The sequence below is a fragment of the Euprymna scolopes genome, chromosome 39 (genome assembly GCF_053919585.1).
Source record: "Euprymna scolopes isolate OS-2025 chromosome 39, ASM5391958v1, whole genome shotgun sequence".
In the NCBI taxonomy this organism is placed as follows: Eukaryota; Metazoa; Mollusca; class Cephalopoda; order Sepiida; family Sepiolidae; genus Euprymna; species Euprymna scolopes.
Window position 1 is genome coordinate 33,669,125 of NC_136520.1, and position 15,808 is coordinate 33,684,932.

Sequence of the window (15,808 nt, forward strand, 5' to 3'; positions counted from 1 at the left end):
GTCGTGTCAGTTCTAGATTTGCAGATTAAACCAAAAATATGACAACTTAACATTGCCGGCTGTAATAGCCTCCTTAGACAACTGTCATTCCTGTCATTGGGTGATTTCAAATGATTTACAAAACCAAATTTTGACAAACGGTATCTGCCACATACAGTGCACTTCAGTTCCGGTTCTAATTTCCCAGACATTATATTTTCGCCTTCCTTTCTTAAAACATGTTTTAACAAAAGATCTACACGCCGTTCTTCAAAAATTCTTGAACTTTCTCTGATGGTTTTTTTCCACAGTGATCAATCTTTCATTTAGGTTTCTCAGTTATGTACATCCGTCTCAAGTATTTTTCAAGTTGCTTTTCAGAGAATCCTCAAACCTTTTTAGGGGTTCTGGGTTTATGTTGTGGTCTTTTACCCCTATCTTGTCATAAAACAGTTGTTTAGGAAATCTTTTGCCTGCTATCCTAACCAAATGTCCATCCCAGTGCATCTGATTTTGAATGATGTTCACTTTTATACTGGTACTATTTGATCGTTCAAGAACTATAGTGTCAGACGTTAAAGTCTTCCAGTTAATATTAAGTATTCTCCGACACCTACAACTTTGATGAAATCTTTCTAATAGTTTTAGATGCCTTCTATATGTTGTTAAAGTCTCTGACCCATATAGCAGCGCAGTGATATCGCATGCTTCATAAACACTTAGATAACTAATATGGAAAAGCGTATATATATTTGTTTGTTTACAAACAGGCGGTTTGAGCACTGTAAAAGTGGTAGATGGATGTTTGTTTAAGTAGACATTCGGACAGGTTATTTGCGGGCATTGCTTCTGTGGTGGAGTGGGAGAACTGCTGACTGCCAACACGACGGTTCTAGGTTCAATCCTTGGCTTGAGAGAGGTGCTAATCTAGCAGCATTAATGAGTTGTGATACAACGAAACAGGACTGTATGTCGATGACTACAAATATATATATGCACATACATCATGTATACATGTGCACGTACTCAACAACTGTCTATAATTTTTTTAACGCTTCAGTTTATCATATTTTCACCATAAAGAAAATAAATGAATAAAAAAATATAAAAGATAAACATTTTAAAATGGCACTGACCTTGTTGGATAGCAATAGCCAAGGTTGTTGGTGATAGATTAAAGAAAAAATGTCCGAACACTTACCTGAAAAATAATAAAATGAAGAACAAATTCATAGTTTTTTTCAAATGTTTGTTTTAAAGAAAAAGTTGATAAAAGTGCAGAATAGTTAACAATGGAGAAATCGTAAAACAAGCATAAATAAGGATCTACATTCATGTTTTACTCTTTGATTATTATATTTCCTACTAGCGGGGGTACCCGGCGTTGCCCGAGTGTTTGTTTCCGGGACGGGGGGGGGGGAGTTTTAAAAAATGTTATGGTAGGTAAGTAGGAAGGATCAAACCCGGAGTCATGAGTAAAAGTAGGAAAATAAAGTGTGAAAAAAAAAAAAAAAAACATCTGCAACGTTAACAGTTCGGCCACCAAGAAAAGTCCATTCCAGTTGTTTAGGAAAAAAAAAAACAAAAAAAAAAAAACGACTACGGTAGATCGGCGCGAACGTGAAAATATAATGTGAATTGTCCAACACGCTAACCACTACGCCACAGAGCACTGCAGCTTAGTTTAGTGATTTTAAATAACTTCACATGAAAGCACTACGAAGCCAAACCGGTGTTCTCTTCTCAACTGTTCCTTGTGAACGATCCCCAAACGGTGTTAAGTGGTGGCAGGGGTAGGAGGAATTTATTAGAGAGAAAATATTTTACCACTTCCATTGATCTTAACCGATTTTGGCCGTGACTTCTCAGCAGAAAAAGTATAGAAATCTAAGATTATCGAGGAATTTGAGAAATAATAAGCCTATAACACACCTCAGATATTGTTCTGCCGTTTGTGCATATTATATTTGCATGAAATATCTTGATTTTTAATCCTATTAAGGTCAAAATCCGACGGGAAAAAATGAGCTCATTTTATTTATATAGAGATAATGGGGGCTAAATTGCAGAATCCTTTTCTCTGCGTGATGATGCTAGTATTTGAAATGAGTGCTGATTCTAGAAGATATATATTCTAGATATATATATATATATATATACACACACACTAGCATGGGTGCCCGGCATTGCCCGGGTGTTTAGAGGTGTATGTTAAGCAAAAAAAAAATACAAAGTGGTAGTAGGAAGGCAGGCTTGAACCCGTACCGCAAAGGAAGAAAAGAAAAACCCCTGACGTCTTTGCTGTTACGACCACCACCAAACCAGAAGTGACGTAGGTTTTTAATTAAGCCTAGACAATCAAAAGGAGAGGATGACTTTCAAAAATATCGGCGAAAAAAGCGACTCCCCCCTCCCCCTCGTAGAAAAGTGTCCAGTTGACGGTGAAGAAATGTTTTTAGAAAATTTTTGACTCAACCTGATTAAAAAGCTTGCCCTATCGCTGAATACTGTTTACGTAAAATTTCAAATGTTTAAACCAGAAATTGTCTAAGTAATTTGGTAGAGACTGAAGTGGTCAATTTTTTTTTAACTTTGACCCCTATTATAACCCCTTAACATTTATTGTTTTGGGCTCAAATCAAGTTATTAAGTTAGATCCATGTCCAAGGAACCTATATCTAAAATTTCAAGTGTTTAGACCCAAAATTAGCGGAGGAGTTTGGTAGAGTTTTCAAAGGTCAAATCGTTGAACTGTGACTCCTTAACAGCCAAATTTCTGGCTGAAAACCGATTTCAAAGATTTTCCCAAATCTCAATACCCTGTATATCAAATTTCAAGTCTGTAGACTGAAAATTTTCAGAGTTATTGTGTAGGGAAATGTAGACAGACAGACACACAGACAGACACTTTCATTTATATATATATATATATATATAGTAGCATGGATACCCAGTGTTGCCTTGGTTGACATGAAGTTCCGTTTGAAACACACCTGTATACTAATCATTTTCATCATGGGCAACGTGGATACCCCCCCCCCACAACAAAAATAAAAGAACAGATGAAAACCTGTAAATGTAATCGCCCCCAAAAAGAAGTATGTGATACCCTCTCCACCAGATATTTCGGCAGAAGGGCTACAAAGAGAAGAAACTATTCTCTGGATATTGAGCACTGGAAAGGCTCCCCCCCACACACACACACAAAAAACAATAATTAAAAATAAATCATTACAACTTTTGTTTTAATAAAAATAGCAGCGAATGCCTGTGCAATCGCAAAAAAAAAAAAAAAAAAATCTACCAAAACTTAATTCCAAAAACAAATGAAATTTTTTCGTCATTTTATATTTCTAATGTAACCCCCCCCCCCAAAAAAAAAAATGAATTTGTCATATTTTGGGGTTTGTTCTGTTTATAAAATTGTTAGGTGAAAGTACAGAATGGTCTCATAAAAATTAATTAAATTTATCGTTATTCTAAGTTTCAAATGTAATTCTCCCCACACCCACAAAAAAACAAAAAAAATTGTACTTGTCATGTCCCCACGTCGATCGCTAGACTTGAAAAAATGCTAGTGACGACATGACTGGTTGAACACTTTAATATCTGTTGATTTTAACCTATAAGTAAAACTAAAATCGGTAGATCATCCCTCACAAGTGTATCCTTTATGTTTAAGAAAATATCTGCACATTTAACATATTTTTACGGTAATCGTGAAAAATAACAACTTTATAGTTAAATATATAAAGATTTAGAAAGACTCGGAAATTGTATCGGGATCGGTAAAAATACTGGAATCGTCCCATCCCTTATACATACATATATATATATATATATATAAGAATTTTCATTACTTATTAATGTTTTATTTTATAATTTTTTTTAATTTTATAATTGTACAATTTTGATTTTCGAAAATGGCAGCAGAAAAAGGTCATGCTGCAAAAAATAAATAAATAAATAAATAAAAGTGAGACATTTTATTAAGATTTGTCAAACAAGTTTATGGCAATAAACCAGTTCGTATTCAATGTGGTTTTGTTATGAGCAATGATTCCATGAAGAAAGCAAAGTTAAAGATTCACTAGAAAACAAAGCATCCATTATCTGTTGGTAGAGGGAAAAATATTTTGAGTTAAAAATGAAAGCTCAACTTGTAAAATTAGTTGCTTTCTTCACAAAAATGAATGTTTTTCAGGTTAAAACATTAAAGCCTAGTTATATTGTGTCAGAAATAATTGCTAAAGTAGGTGCACCACAAGGTTATGAAGAAAAACTGATTAAACCTGCTATGCTAACTTATGTTGAATACCTTATTGGCAAAGAAGGTGCGGCAGTGCTTGAAAAAATACCTCTGTTAAGAGCAATGGTAACGAGAAGGCAAGATGAAATGACCGAATATGTTCAAGATAAATTAATAGAAATTCTTCCAAAAAAAATTTTTTTATACAAATTGATGAAACAACAATTCATAATCAAGCACTGTTGCTTTCATATGTCAGCTTTGTATATCAGAATGACATCAAAGAAGAAATGCTATTTTTTTAGTTTGTCAGAGAACAAGTGGAAGAGACATCTTTTTAGAAGTTTTTTTTTTTTTTTATTCAATTTTCATCCCAAACCAGGCACAGTGCCACTTTGAAGCAGGGGGCTATTATCAGGGACTTAATTAGCGGGGTCATTATGAAGGGAGATGAGTAGAAAGATGTTTGTTAACATTACACTTGAACTTCTGCATATCATTGCAGTTGGGAAAGCAGAATCCCGGAAGGGAGTTCCAAAGACCCGCAGTTCTGGGGAAGAAACTATTGGAGTAAAAGGCTTTCTTGCACCTAGGGATCTCTACTGTAAAGGGATGAGACTTAGTAGCTTGTCGGGTTTGTCGGGGGTAGTTACGTCGGGGAGGTACAAGTGTTTGCAGTTCGTCAGAGCATTCACCATTGAAGTATTTGTAGAACAGGCAGAGGGATGCAACATCTCGTCGATGGGACAGAGGTTGAAGCCTAGATGACAGTTCAGGACCTATCAGGTTGGCGACTCTTTTTTGAACCCTGTCCAGGAGCGAGAGACAAGAAGCAGATGCACCAGCCCAGATGTGACAACAGTACTCCATACATGGGCGAATGGTTGCCTTATAGAGGTATAGGATACTGTCAGGCGTAAGTAGTTTTCTAGCACGGTAGAGGGAACCAACCTTCCTTGCAGCAGCTTTGGCAATGCTCTCAATGTATCTATTCCAGTTCATATTCCCTGTAAACGTTAGGCCGAGGAGTTTAAAAGAAGTACTTTAAGGTAATGTGTTCTTGGCCATTGCTATTGGTGGTAGAGAAGGTTTCTTGTAGTTATTGAAGGAAACAAGCTTAGTCTTAGCAGCATTGAATGTGACCATCCATTTTTGTCCCCATTCCACTACTGATTGGAGGTCATTTCCTTGGATATGTGTTCATTTGTTTTCCCTTCATATCTGTTATAGAGAGTGGTGTCATCGGCAAATATACCCATCTCCGAAACAATTTTATCAGGGAGGTCGTTTATGAATATCAGGAATAATAGAGGTCCAAGGATAGACCCTTGAGGTACTCCCGCATTTATGTCGTATTGTTTGGATGTACGACCGTTGAGGACAACTTTGATTTTTCTATTACTTAGGAAGGATTTAATTACATTATGAATTCTTCCAGTGATTCCATATGATCTAATTTTCCTTAGAAGACCATCGTGCCATACCCTGTCAAAAGCCTTAGATATATCGAGGGCCACCGCTCTACCCTCCCCTGTTTTATCCAATGAACGGTATATACGTTCAGAAACTACAGTTAAGATATCTGCTGTTGAACGGGCTTGCCTGAATCCATATTGTTTGTCAGTCAGGAGTTTAGCAGCCGTTAGGTGCTGGACTAGGGCTTGATTAACCAAGGACTCAAATATTTTGGCGAAAAGCGGGAGGAGGCTAATGGGGCGATAATTTAGTGGGTCAGTTCTTTCACCAGAATTCTTGAAGACTGGTACCACAGAGGCGGTTTTCCAGCAGTCAGGAAAACAAGATTCGTTAAGGCATTTATTGTAAAGTAAACAATTATTTGAATAACAACAATATTTCATTAACTAATTTGATTCAAATCAGCGCAGATGATGCTGCATCCATGACAGGCAGGATTAAAAACTTTGTAACACAAATGAAAACTGTTGCTCCTCATCTTATGCATGTACACTGCATTATTCACAGGCAACATTTGGCAGCAAAAAAATATCGGTGGCAATATGGAGGAAGCTATTAATGCGGGTATATCAGGAATAAATTTTATAAAAACAAATTCCTTTAATGACAGATTATGTGAAAAATTTTGTGAAGATGAACAATTTAAAAAAATGCTCTTTCAAACAGAAGTTAGGTGGCTCTTCAAAGGTAACAGTCTTGATAGATTTTTTTAGTATGTGGCAAGCTGTACTTGATTTCTTAAAATTCAAATCTGAATCTGTTGACTCAATTAAAAAACAAAAGACAAAAGCTCAGAAAATTTTGGATAATCTGAACAGGAATGCAATTAAATCAAAAATATTTTATCTCAGTGACATTTTTAACTTTGTAAATGAACTAAATTTGCAACTCCAAGGAAGGAAATCTAACTTTGCCATTTGCTTACAAAAGATTCAAGATTTTATAAGTTGAAATACTGGAAAACACAACTTGACAAGCTCTATCATTAAAAATTTTTATAGCATCAACTCAAGCCCAGAATGTGTCATAGAATATGCTGAACATCTGGAAGGACTGAAGAAAGATTTTGAGAGAAGATATGAGGAACTCATCAACACAACTTCTTGTGGTTTTAAGATTTAACAAACTTTGAACCTGAAGATACCATGGAACCTGAAGTAGTTCAAGAACTTTTGGATTTAAAAGAAAATTCAAAGTTGTCCAAAATAATTCAAGATGAAGGATTTTTTGGATATACTGAAATAAAATCAACAACTCCACAAATTTATGACTTAGTTGAGCCGAGCATATTATCTTTTCCGGTGATATGGCTAGTAGAAACAGGCTTTTCAGCTGTTGCTGACATCTTTACAAAAAAAGAAACAAACTGAATGTTAATGAAAGAGGAATGCTAAAATTGAAACTAAATAAAACGTTTGTTATTGATTATCAAGAATTGATTAAAAAGCACGAAGAACAGGGATCGCATTAACTACAACTTTTTTAAACATTTTTTTTTTATTTTGCAAAATCTAAAAACTGATTTGATCACGGTTAATAAATAAATGATTTTGTAAAATGTATTTTTCAGTAATTTAATGAAGTGGTCCACACAACATTCTCCTATGATTTGTGGTCCATGAGATAGAAAAGGTTGAGCGTCACTGATTTAAATCAATAATACAATATAATACTTTGAAATGGAAATGACTGATTCAAAGACAGTTCTTTGAATGCCTGATTTATATAATTTTTAAACAGTTTATAACAACTTGATGTTTGGAATTATTAATTTGTGATTTTATTGTCCTATTTTCACTATATACATGCAATAGTTTTGTTGATATTAGCAGCAATTGCTTAACATTAATTTAATTTTTTAAAATGAATACTTAAAATCGTTTCTTAAACTAACATCACCTGCTAGAATTCTTACCAGCAGGCTTAAGTGAGAAAAGAAAAAGGAAGGAGGGGGTGGCTGGGTAACTGTCTTGATCGCTTTCTTTCCTCTTCTTAATATTTATCCATTTATATGAATCAACACAAAACTTATGAATGTTCATTTAGATTATTCGGACTACTGTCCTCATCTTGAGTGTTATTGTACGTTTTGATCTTCTTCAGGTGTATCTTGTCAAACTCGGGAATCTTTCTGTCAAACTTATGAATCTGCATGGAATTTCAAATGTAACCCTTTTATTTAATTCGTGGGGGCAGCATAATCTCGTTTCATCAGCCATGACTGAGTAGAAGCCTTAAGTAATTCATAATTGTATTCTTAGTATTGCCTGGACTGAGGATTGAACCTACAACCTCCAGAAGAGTGTCACTTAGAACTGAATTTTACCTAGTAGATTTTTGTCATTCAACCCTTGCGTCCATGACATCGAATAAAAGGCGTTATTTCAACTGCCCATGACGTCACACCCATGGTAGGTACATCGGTAAGACCGTTTTTTTTTTTTTTTTCACCTCTTTTTTGCTTGGCGTGTTACGGGTTCCAGCCTGTTTACTACTATTTTTTTTTTTTTTTTGCATTTGCAATTTTCCTTTTTTTAGGTGCTCAACCAACCCCTTTGCAAACCCCTCCATTCTCTTTTTCGCCTTCATGTGACGGGTTCGATCCTGCCTGCCTACTACAATTGTTTTTTTTTAAAGCTCAACACACGCACCTCCAAATACCTGGGTAACGGCGAGCACTCAGGCTAGTAAATAAATAAATATGAAATGATAAATTACATATTTTACAAATGTATATATTACAAATACATAAATTAAAATATATTTAAGCATATTTTACAACCCAGCGCCCCCTGCTAGTCTAATATATAAACGGCTATATGTCTGTCTGTCTGTCTCCATATTTTCAAACTATCTCCTTCAAAACTAAAAGTCACAGAGCGGCGCTAGGGGCCTCAAATGATTGGATTTTTTATGGGCCGTTCTTTTATGGGTCTTTAGCTGGTTAAAATTGTTTTTAAGGGGTCAAAAATGAGTCAAAATTGAAAAAAATTGTTACACATTTTGTACATTCATCTTAGTTTATTTTTAATCCGTTTATATGCCTGTCACATTGAGTGGTAACGTCACCAGCTTTGAATGCTACAGTTTCGGTTTCGATTCTAGCTGATGGCACCTAAATAATGTTTTTTTTACTTTTGAAATCACAACTCTATAATGATAATAATAATAATAATAATATATACGAAATCTGGATAAATTAAAATATCATATTTAAGCATATTTTACAACCGGGCAAAGATGCCCCACCACCACCCCCGCTAGTGTATATATAAAGAGCAAAGTCATTTTTATGCGTAGATATGTTGCAGTATCACAGTTAAACTATTCATCTAAAAGTCAAACTAACAGATGTGGAATCAACAACTTGCAAGCAATGTCCTTATCGATATTAGAAGTTCTTGAATCTTTTTTGAAAACCTATTATTTAAAATTAAATATACATAAAAAATAACATTAGAAACAAACATTCTTAGTGTTCTCTTTCCAGTTTGATATTTTCTATTACTAGAATATTTATAATCTGAACCATTTTATTACTAGTAAGAAAAATGGTACTTTTGCAGTTTACGAACTGATATTTTTTTTAGATAAGATTTTCAAGTTTAATTGAATTTTTACATAGTAATTAATAATAAAATTTTTACATAGTAATTAATAATATAAATTTTTACATAGTACCTTTCATTAAATTGTCAGATGAAAGTGTAATGTTGCACAGGAACCAAAAGAAATCAAGAATAGAAAAGAACTCCAACTTGCTTTTTTTTTTTTTGTATGATATTTCCCCATTTTCTCGTTACCGCTGTGATGTCCCTCATGTGATCGTGCTTGTGATCGTCTTCTCGAACGTGCTCTCTCTTTTTCCTTTCTGGGCGTCATACACTGAACAAGTATCAAAAAATAAGTAAAGAAACACAAGTCAAGCTTGTTTGTTAACCATTATATGAATTTGACATCCTTTATTATTAGCAGCTCACAAGGAGCCTTCACATAGGTCATAAAGGATCTCTCCTTGAAAACAACCTGTGGTGTTCCCTGGAAGCTGGGTGACAAGTCTCCCCAGTTTCCCAGTACTCTCCACCTCTTGATATCATTTGCAAATGAATTTGCATTATCGCAACAGCCGTTTACCGTTGATTTCCCGCTAGCAGTGGCCACTGGTCTCTACTGGAATTTGAGTGGCAATAAGCCTCCCCAAGGTCCCAGTTCTCTTCACACTTGTCCAGTGGAGGTCTGGTCAGTGTTCTCTCCTCAGTCTTTCTATCCTCCTCTACCCTTCTCGGCTATTTGGCATTATTCTTTTTTTTTGGGGGGGGGTAATGGGAAGGGATGGGGGACGAGATAGAGAACATGGATATGTATCTTCAATGTTCTTGATTCCATATAACGTTTCTTCATGTTTTGTCCCTGCAGTAGCTTGTGTAGCCCATGCATGTGGCTTATGTGTATTAGTCTCCGCATTCAAGGGTTTTCCTTAATATTTCAGCTGTTTTCATTATTGTTATTCGCTGTAGCTTTCCAGCCATTCCTTTGATTCCAATTTCTCCCATTCTTTTTTCAAACTTTTTGGGAATTGTTCCTAGTGCTCCTACTATTATAGGTACTATCTTGATTTTTTTCTTTTATCATCCATATCCCTTCCAGCTCTCTGACCAGCTTGGTGTATTTACTCCGTTTCTCCTTTTCTTTGATATTTATCCTTTGGTCAGCTGGAACAGCAAAGTCTACGAGTTGGCAGGACTTTTTTTTTTGTTAATTATTACAACATCCGGTCTTCTTGCTTGGATGGGTTCATCCGTTTGTATGTCCATATCCCATAGGATTTTGTGATTCTCATTTTCAATTACTGTTGCTGGCTTATGCTTATACCATTTGTCCATGCATTCGAGGTGCAGTTTTTTTTTACACAATTCCCAGTGTACTGCCCTTCTTACTTGGTCGTGCCTGTTCTTGTATTCCTTTTGAGCTAATTTGCTACATTCACTTACTATATGGTTTATCTTATTATTATTATTATTATTATTATTAATAAAAACGGAACATTTTTATGTTTTAAAAAAAAAAAATCAAATTATTTTAGATTTATATGGCGAGGTATAACAGATTTTTAATTTTGTATTAATACACCAAACTCATACACACAATTGCTTAAAAAGATAAAATATTTTTGTTTGATTCATTACTGCGTAGATAAAGCATTCATCTTCAGTTCCAATATTTCATACCATCATTCGGTGTTCAAATCTTACACTAGACATTTTTTTTTTTTTTTTTTTTTGCTAAAGTGTTCCAGTTTTTTATTAGCCAATAACGATACTCATCACAAACCTGAATAATGTACTAAAAAAAAAAAAAAATTATTGCAATTTAAAGTAAAAATATATTATTTTGAGGAAGAAATTTTTTCTTTTTGACCGAGATGTATAAGGGAAAGTTTTTAGAAACCAGGCTTCTGCTAGCAATCTAAATCAGGGGTCTCCAAAGTTTTCGAAAGATGGGGTGGGGTGGGGGAGCATATATTGCTAACTTAGAGCTAAGCGGGTCAAAATAAAATGAAAAAATATGACGTGATTTTTACTGTTTTGCTTATTAAGCTTACTTTTCAGTGAAACTGGTTCTCCAAAACCTCATTCTTTTTTTTTTTTTTTTTTTTTTTCTATTTTCACCCCAAACAAGGCACAGTGCAACTTTGAAGTAGGGAGCTACTATCGAGGACATAAGTTGCAGGGATATTATGAAGGGAGATGAGCAGCAACATGTTTGTTCACATTACACTTGAACTTCTGCATGTCAGTACAGTTGGGAAAGCAGATTTCCGGAAGGGAGTTCCAAAGTCTAGCAATTCTGAGGAAGAAACTATTAGAGTAGAAGGCTTTCTTACATCTAGGGATCTCTACTGTGTAGGGGGTGGTATTTTGCTCCTTGTTGGGGGTATTCACGTCGAGAGGATACAAGTGCTTGTAGTTCGTTGGAGCATTCAACATTAAAATACTTGTAGAACAGGCAGAGGGATGCAACATTTCATAAATGGGACAGAGGCTGAAGCTTAGATGATAGTTCAGGACCTATCAGGTTGGCAACTCTTTTCTGAACTCTGTCCAGGAGTGAGAGACTAGTAGTAGATGCACCAGCCTAAATGTGATAGCAGTACTTCATACTCGGCCGAATGGTGGCCTTATGCCTAGAAGTATCCTGTACCTCTATAAGTAGATTTCTAGCACAGTAGGGAGAGCCCACCCTCTTCACAGCAGCCTTGCCAATGCTCTCAATGTATCTGTTCCAACTCATGTCCCTGTGAACGTTAGGCCAAGGAGTTTCAAAGAAGTACTTTCAATTAATGTATCTTTGTATTCTTCTAATCATTTTCTGAACAAAAAAAACAAAAAAAAAAAACACTATTTTAACATATTCCCTTCTTTAAAATTTGTCCTGAATATTTTTATGTTTCCATAGACGTTTTCCAAGCCAAATTAGAGACTTTGGCAGGCTAGATCCGGCCCACGGGCCATAGTTTGGAGACTCCTGGTCTAAATGAATAAATGAGAAAGTTTTTTTTTTTTTTTTATCACATTTATATTGCCGAACAGCTATGGCTACATTGTGAGGGAGGACAACAGTGTTATTAAATATGTAAATAAAATTTCTGTGTTTGGAGAAACTATTATTATATTGATTATATTCAAATGATATCATTTGAACATAATCAATATAATATTTTCTCCAAACACACAGAAATTTTATTTACATATTTAATAACGTTGTTGTCCTCTCTCATAATAATATCATTATAGGAATATCCAAAAAAGAAAAGTTATATATTTTACAAAAATATCTTTATTTTACAGCAGGAATAAAACAAACTATTATTACAATCAACAACAACAAAACCATCATTTCTACACTGAAACAACTGTAAATGACTCAACAATTTGATTATTTAAGAGGACGGCATAACAAGAGCCTGGCCTTTTTGTGTAGTAACTGTTCTGATACTACACTTCGCCTTTTCTGACCTCGATCAGTGGAGAAGGAATCTTTCTAGATTGAGGTAATTTTTATTTTCGTTCCTTTCCAGAGTGCCCCATTTTGGGGAGCTGGATTTTCCCCACATCAAAGACCGACCTTATGTCTACCTCTGCTCTCGTGGGGAGACAAGTAAATAGGAACAAGAACCTGTTTACATTGACTTGAAAGCAACCATATCGTAGTCAGCTGGAAAGCAGTCCCATGGTATAGTTTCACAGGTGGACAGTTTTAGGAAAGAAACTGTTCATGGAATTTGAGGTTAGATTTAAGCACAAGAGATAAGGGAAATGGTTGACAGTCGGGTTACTTGTAGCACTTTAAATACCCAAATATCATCATTGACCTGCTGACGAACCCTAGATAGCAGATAGTTTTTTTTTTTTTGGCTTATACATGTTATAATGTGCTTCTTTACTGATCATAAACTATCTGATCACATCAGTATTGAAAAACTGAAAAACTCACTGGCATCCAATCAATAACTTCTGTCATAAAATATAAAGTCTTGAGATTAAGTGTTCCAGTGTAGGACTATGCAAAATATGCATCGAAGGCAAATTACAAGACAATCAAAATGAAAGACGATCAAAATAAAAATAGATAATCTTTATGAATGGACGGATATAAAAATATAAACCAAACAAACAAGTTGGTCCAAAATTGTAGGGTTTGATGGATACTCAGCCATGTTTAATGCATATTCTGCAGTTAATAGAGAACGTTTAATAATAATGAATTTCCATCTCAGGGATGCATGCAGCCAATGGAAACAAAACAAGCCAAGCATCCGGGGTCCTCCTCCATGAGTGAAAAATTTATTTTCACCATGACTAATGCTTGTGCAAAATAAAAAAATCCAAGGAGTGGTTATCGAGAAAAGTGTGAATGAATGAACGAACAAACGATTTAGGGGCAATTTTACCCCTATAATGGCCCCAAAATCCAAGGCATGGTTATTGAGAAAAATGTGAATGAACGAACGAACAAACGGGAGTGAATTACTAGGTCTAATCCCTCCTTTGTCAGGGGACCAATAAGTGACTATTTTCCTTAAAAGTTTAAATAGTCTTTTTTTCTTTTTAAATATAATCACAAAATCTGCAGAAGATAATATTATATTATGCAAATTTACCAGAAAATATTCTCACGCTTGCCACTATCCTATACCTCTACAAAGCCACCATTCACTCTTGCATATAAAATAAACATAAACCAAGCGAACACCTTAGTCCAAGATCGTAGGGCTTGGAAGATATTCAGCCATGTTAGTGCTTATTCTGCAGCTTGCAAGGAAAATGTTTAATAATAAATAAATATCATAAACTTCATTTCAAAAATTCCAAAACTATGGGTGTCTTGTTGTTTATTACTTTTACAACAGGTCAATAAGATTAACCAAAAGTTGGCAGTCAACCAGATCTGTTTTGGGCAAAGTTATCGACTTTCTCACAGATCGGAGTTGCATTCAATGCGAATCTAGCCTGAGGGAAGAGGGGGGTTCGGGCATTTGATTGCAGAGGATTAATTTCCTTCCTCTTCGACCCTGCACTTTTACTTAATAGTATTCCTCTCTCCGTAAACTCTTTTAAGCCACAAAACAAATAAACAACTACAAAGGTAGTCTTATCTTTACGTTTACATTAATTATGTCCTTCGCGTTTGCAGCAATTTATAGAGTTCAGCTTTCTGACCATTGATTTTTTTTTCTTTCCTAGTACGATTGTACGATAGAACGACTTCTGGGAGCCGGTAGTCTCATACCACACTGTAGTGATGTAACAAGATTACCCGTGGGAGATCTCGTAAATAATAATACTCATAATAATAGTAATAACTAGCAAGGAGACTCGACGTTACCCAAGACTGAATAATAATTAACGAATGTTTCGCACCACCATTTTTTTTTTTATTGTAATTGATTTTTTTTTTTTAAATCGCCTATTTTTTAATCAAATTGCTTGATTGCCTAGTCTAGTTGAGGACCCATCGCAGTGCACATACCTCATTGCTGTGACTTTGTTCACAATACATTGTAGTCTACATTGCACTGTAGAGAACCTACTATTGATTTTATAAAAATTATTTTTATATATAATGGCTTGAATTAAAGTTTAAAACACAAAAGTCAAGTATCATGGTGCAATTGTGCTTTAAATAGAAACATTTATCTCAAATGCGCCCCTGTCATATCAAAGAACCTATATTTGATTTTATATGGCAGGCCTTTCAGCTTGTGGTAATAAAACTTCTCAAATGCACTTGTGATGCAATGATGCAAAGTTGTGTAGGGTGTCAACTTTCGTCAAAATCACCTGTTCCTTCTTCCATCGGATTTTTTTTGGTGGGGGTTAATTTGATAAAATTTGAATGTAAACAAAATTCAATCTTTTCTTTTTATAAAAGTACAATTCTTTCTCTTGTGTCATTAATATTTTTTCCTCAGGTTACTTCAAATTTATTATATATCAAGTGACCTTGTCTATCAGAGGAATGGTCTCTACCAAATTCCTGTCAATTTTTGGGTCTATAGATTTGAAATTTGATATATAGGGGATTTGAACCTTTAGTCAGTAAAAATAGCTGCTAAGGGGTTAAAATTAAAAAAAAAAATTGAAACTTAGCAGGCATAAAGTGCTCTTCTATGCATGCGCAAATATACACTTATAGATTAAACAACATTTTTTATTATTTGGATTCATCAGACTATTGCTCTCATTTTGAGTGTCATTTCCTCAACGTTTCAGTCGACGTAACCTCCGACCTTCTTGTCGAACTTGAGAATGTTTCTGTCAAACTCGGGAATTTGGACGAAATTTCAAGCGGATCCCTTTATTTACTTCATGCTCTTGTTCTGTCAGCCATGACTGGATAGAGATCCTAAGTAATTCCCAATTGTATTTTTTGGTTGCCCACACTGAGAATTGAACCTTCAACCTTCAGGAGAATATCACTTTTACAATTGTTTTTTCCAAGTACTCTAACCACTACACCACGGGTCATTATTTTTAATACCGACGGTAGCGAATGAGGCTGTATGTCTTAGTTTCGATTCTAGCTGATGGCACTCAAGTCATT

At 34.9% G+C, this 15,808-nt stretch overlaps 1 protein-coding gene across 3 annotated transcripts in view; it reads right to left on the reverse strand.

Moving 5' to 3' along the window:
- The window catches only part of LOC145263728 (nostrin-like), a 605,851-nt gene that overhangs the window by 435,908 nt on the left and 154,135 nt on the right, over positions 1 to 15,808 (reverse strand). The window contains exon 2 of one of the 3 annotated variants that reach the window (XM_080120701.1): positions 1,116 to 1,180. The exons of the other annotated variants lie outside the window; for them this stretch is intronic. Within the exon in view, the coding sequence (XP_079976827.1) occupies positions 1,116 to 1,180 (65 nt within the window). The remainder of the gene's footprint in view (positions 1 to 1,115; positions 1,181 to 15,808) is intronic. 3 annotated transcript variants of the gene reach the window in all.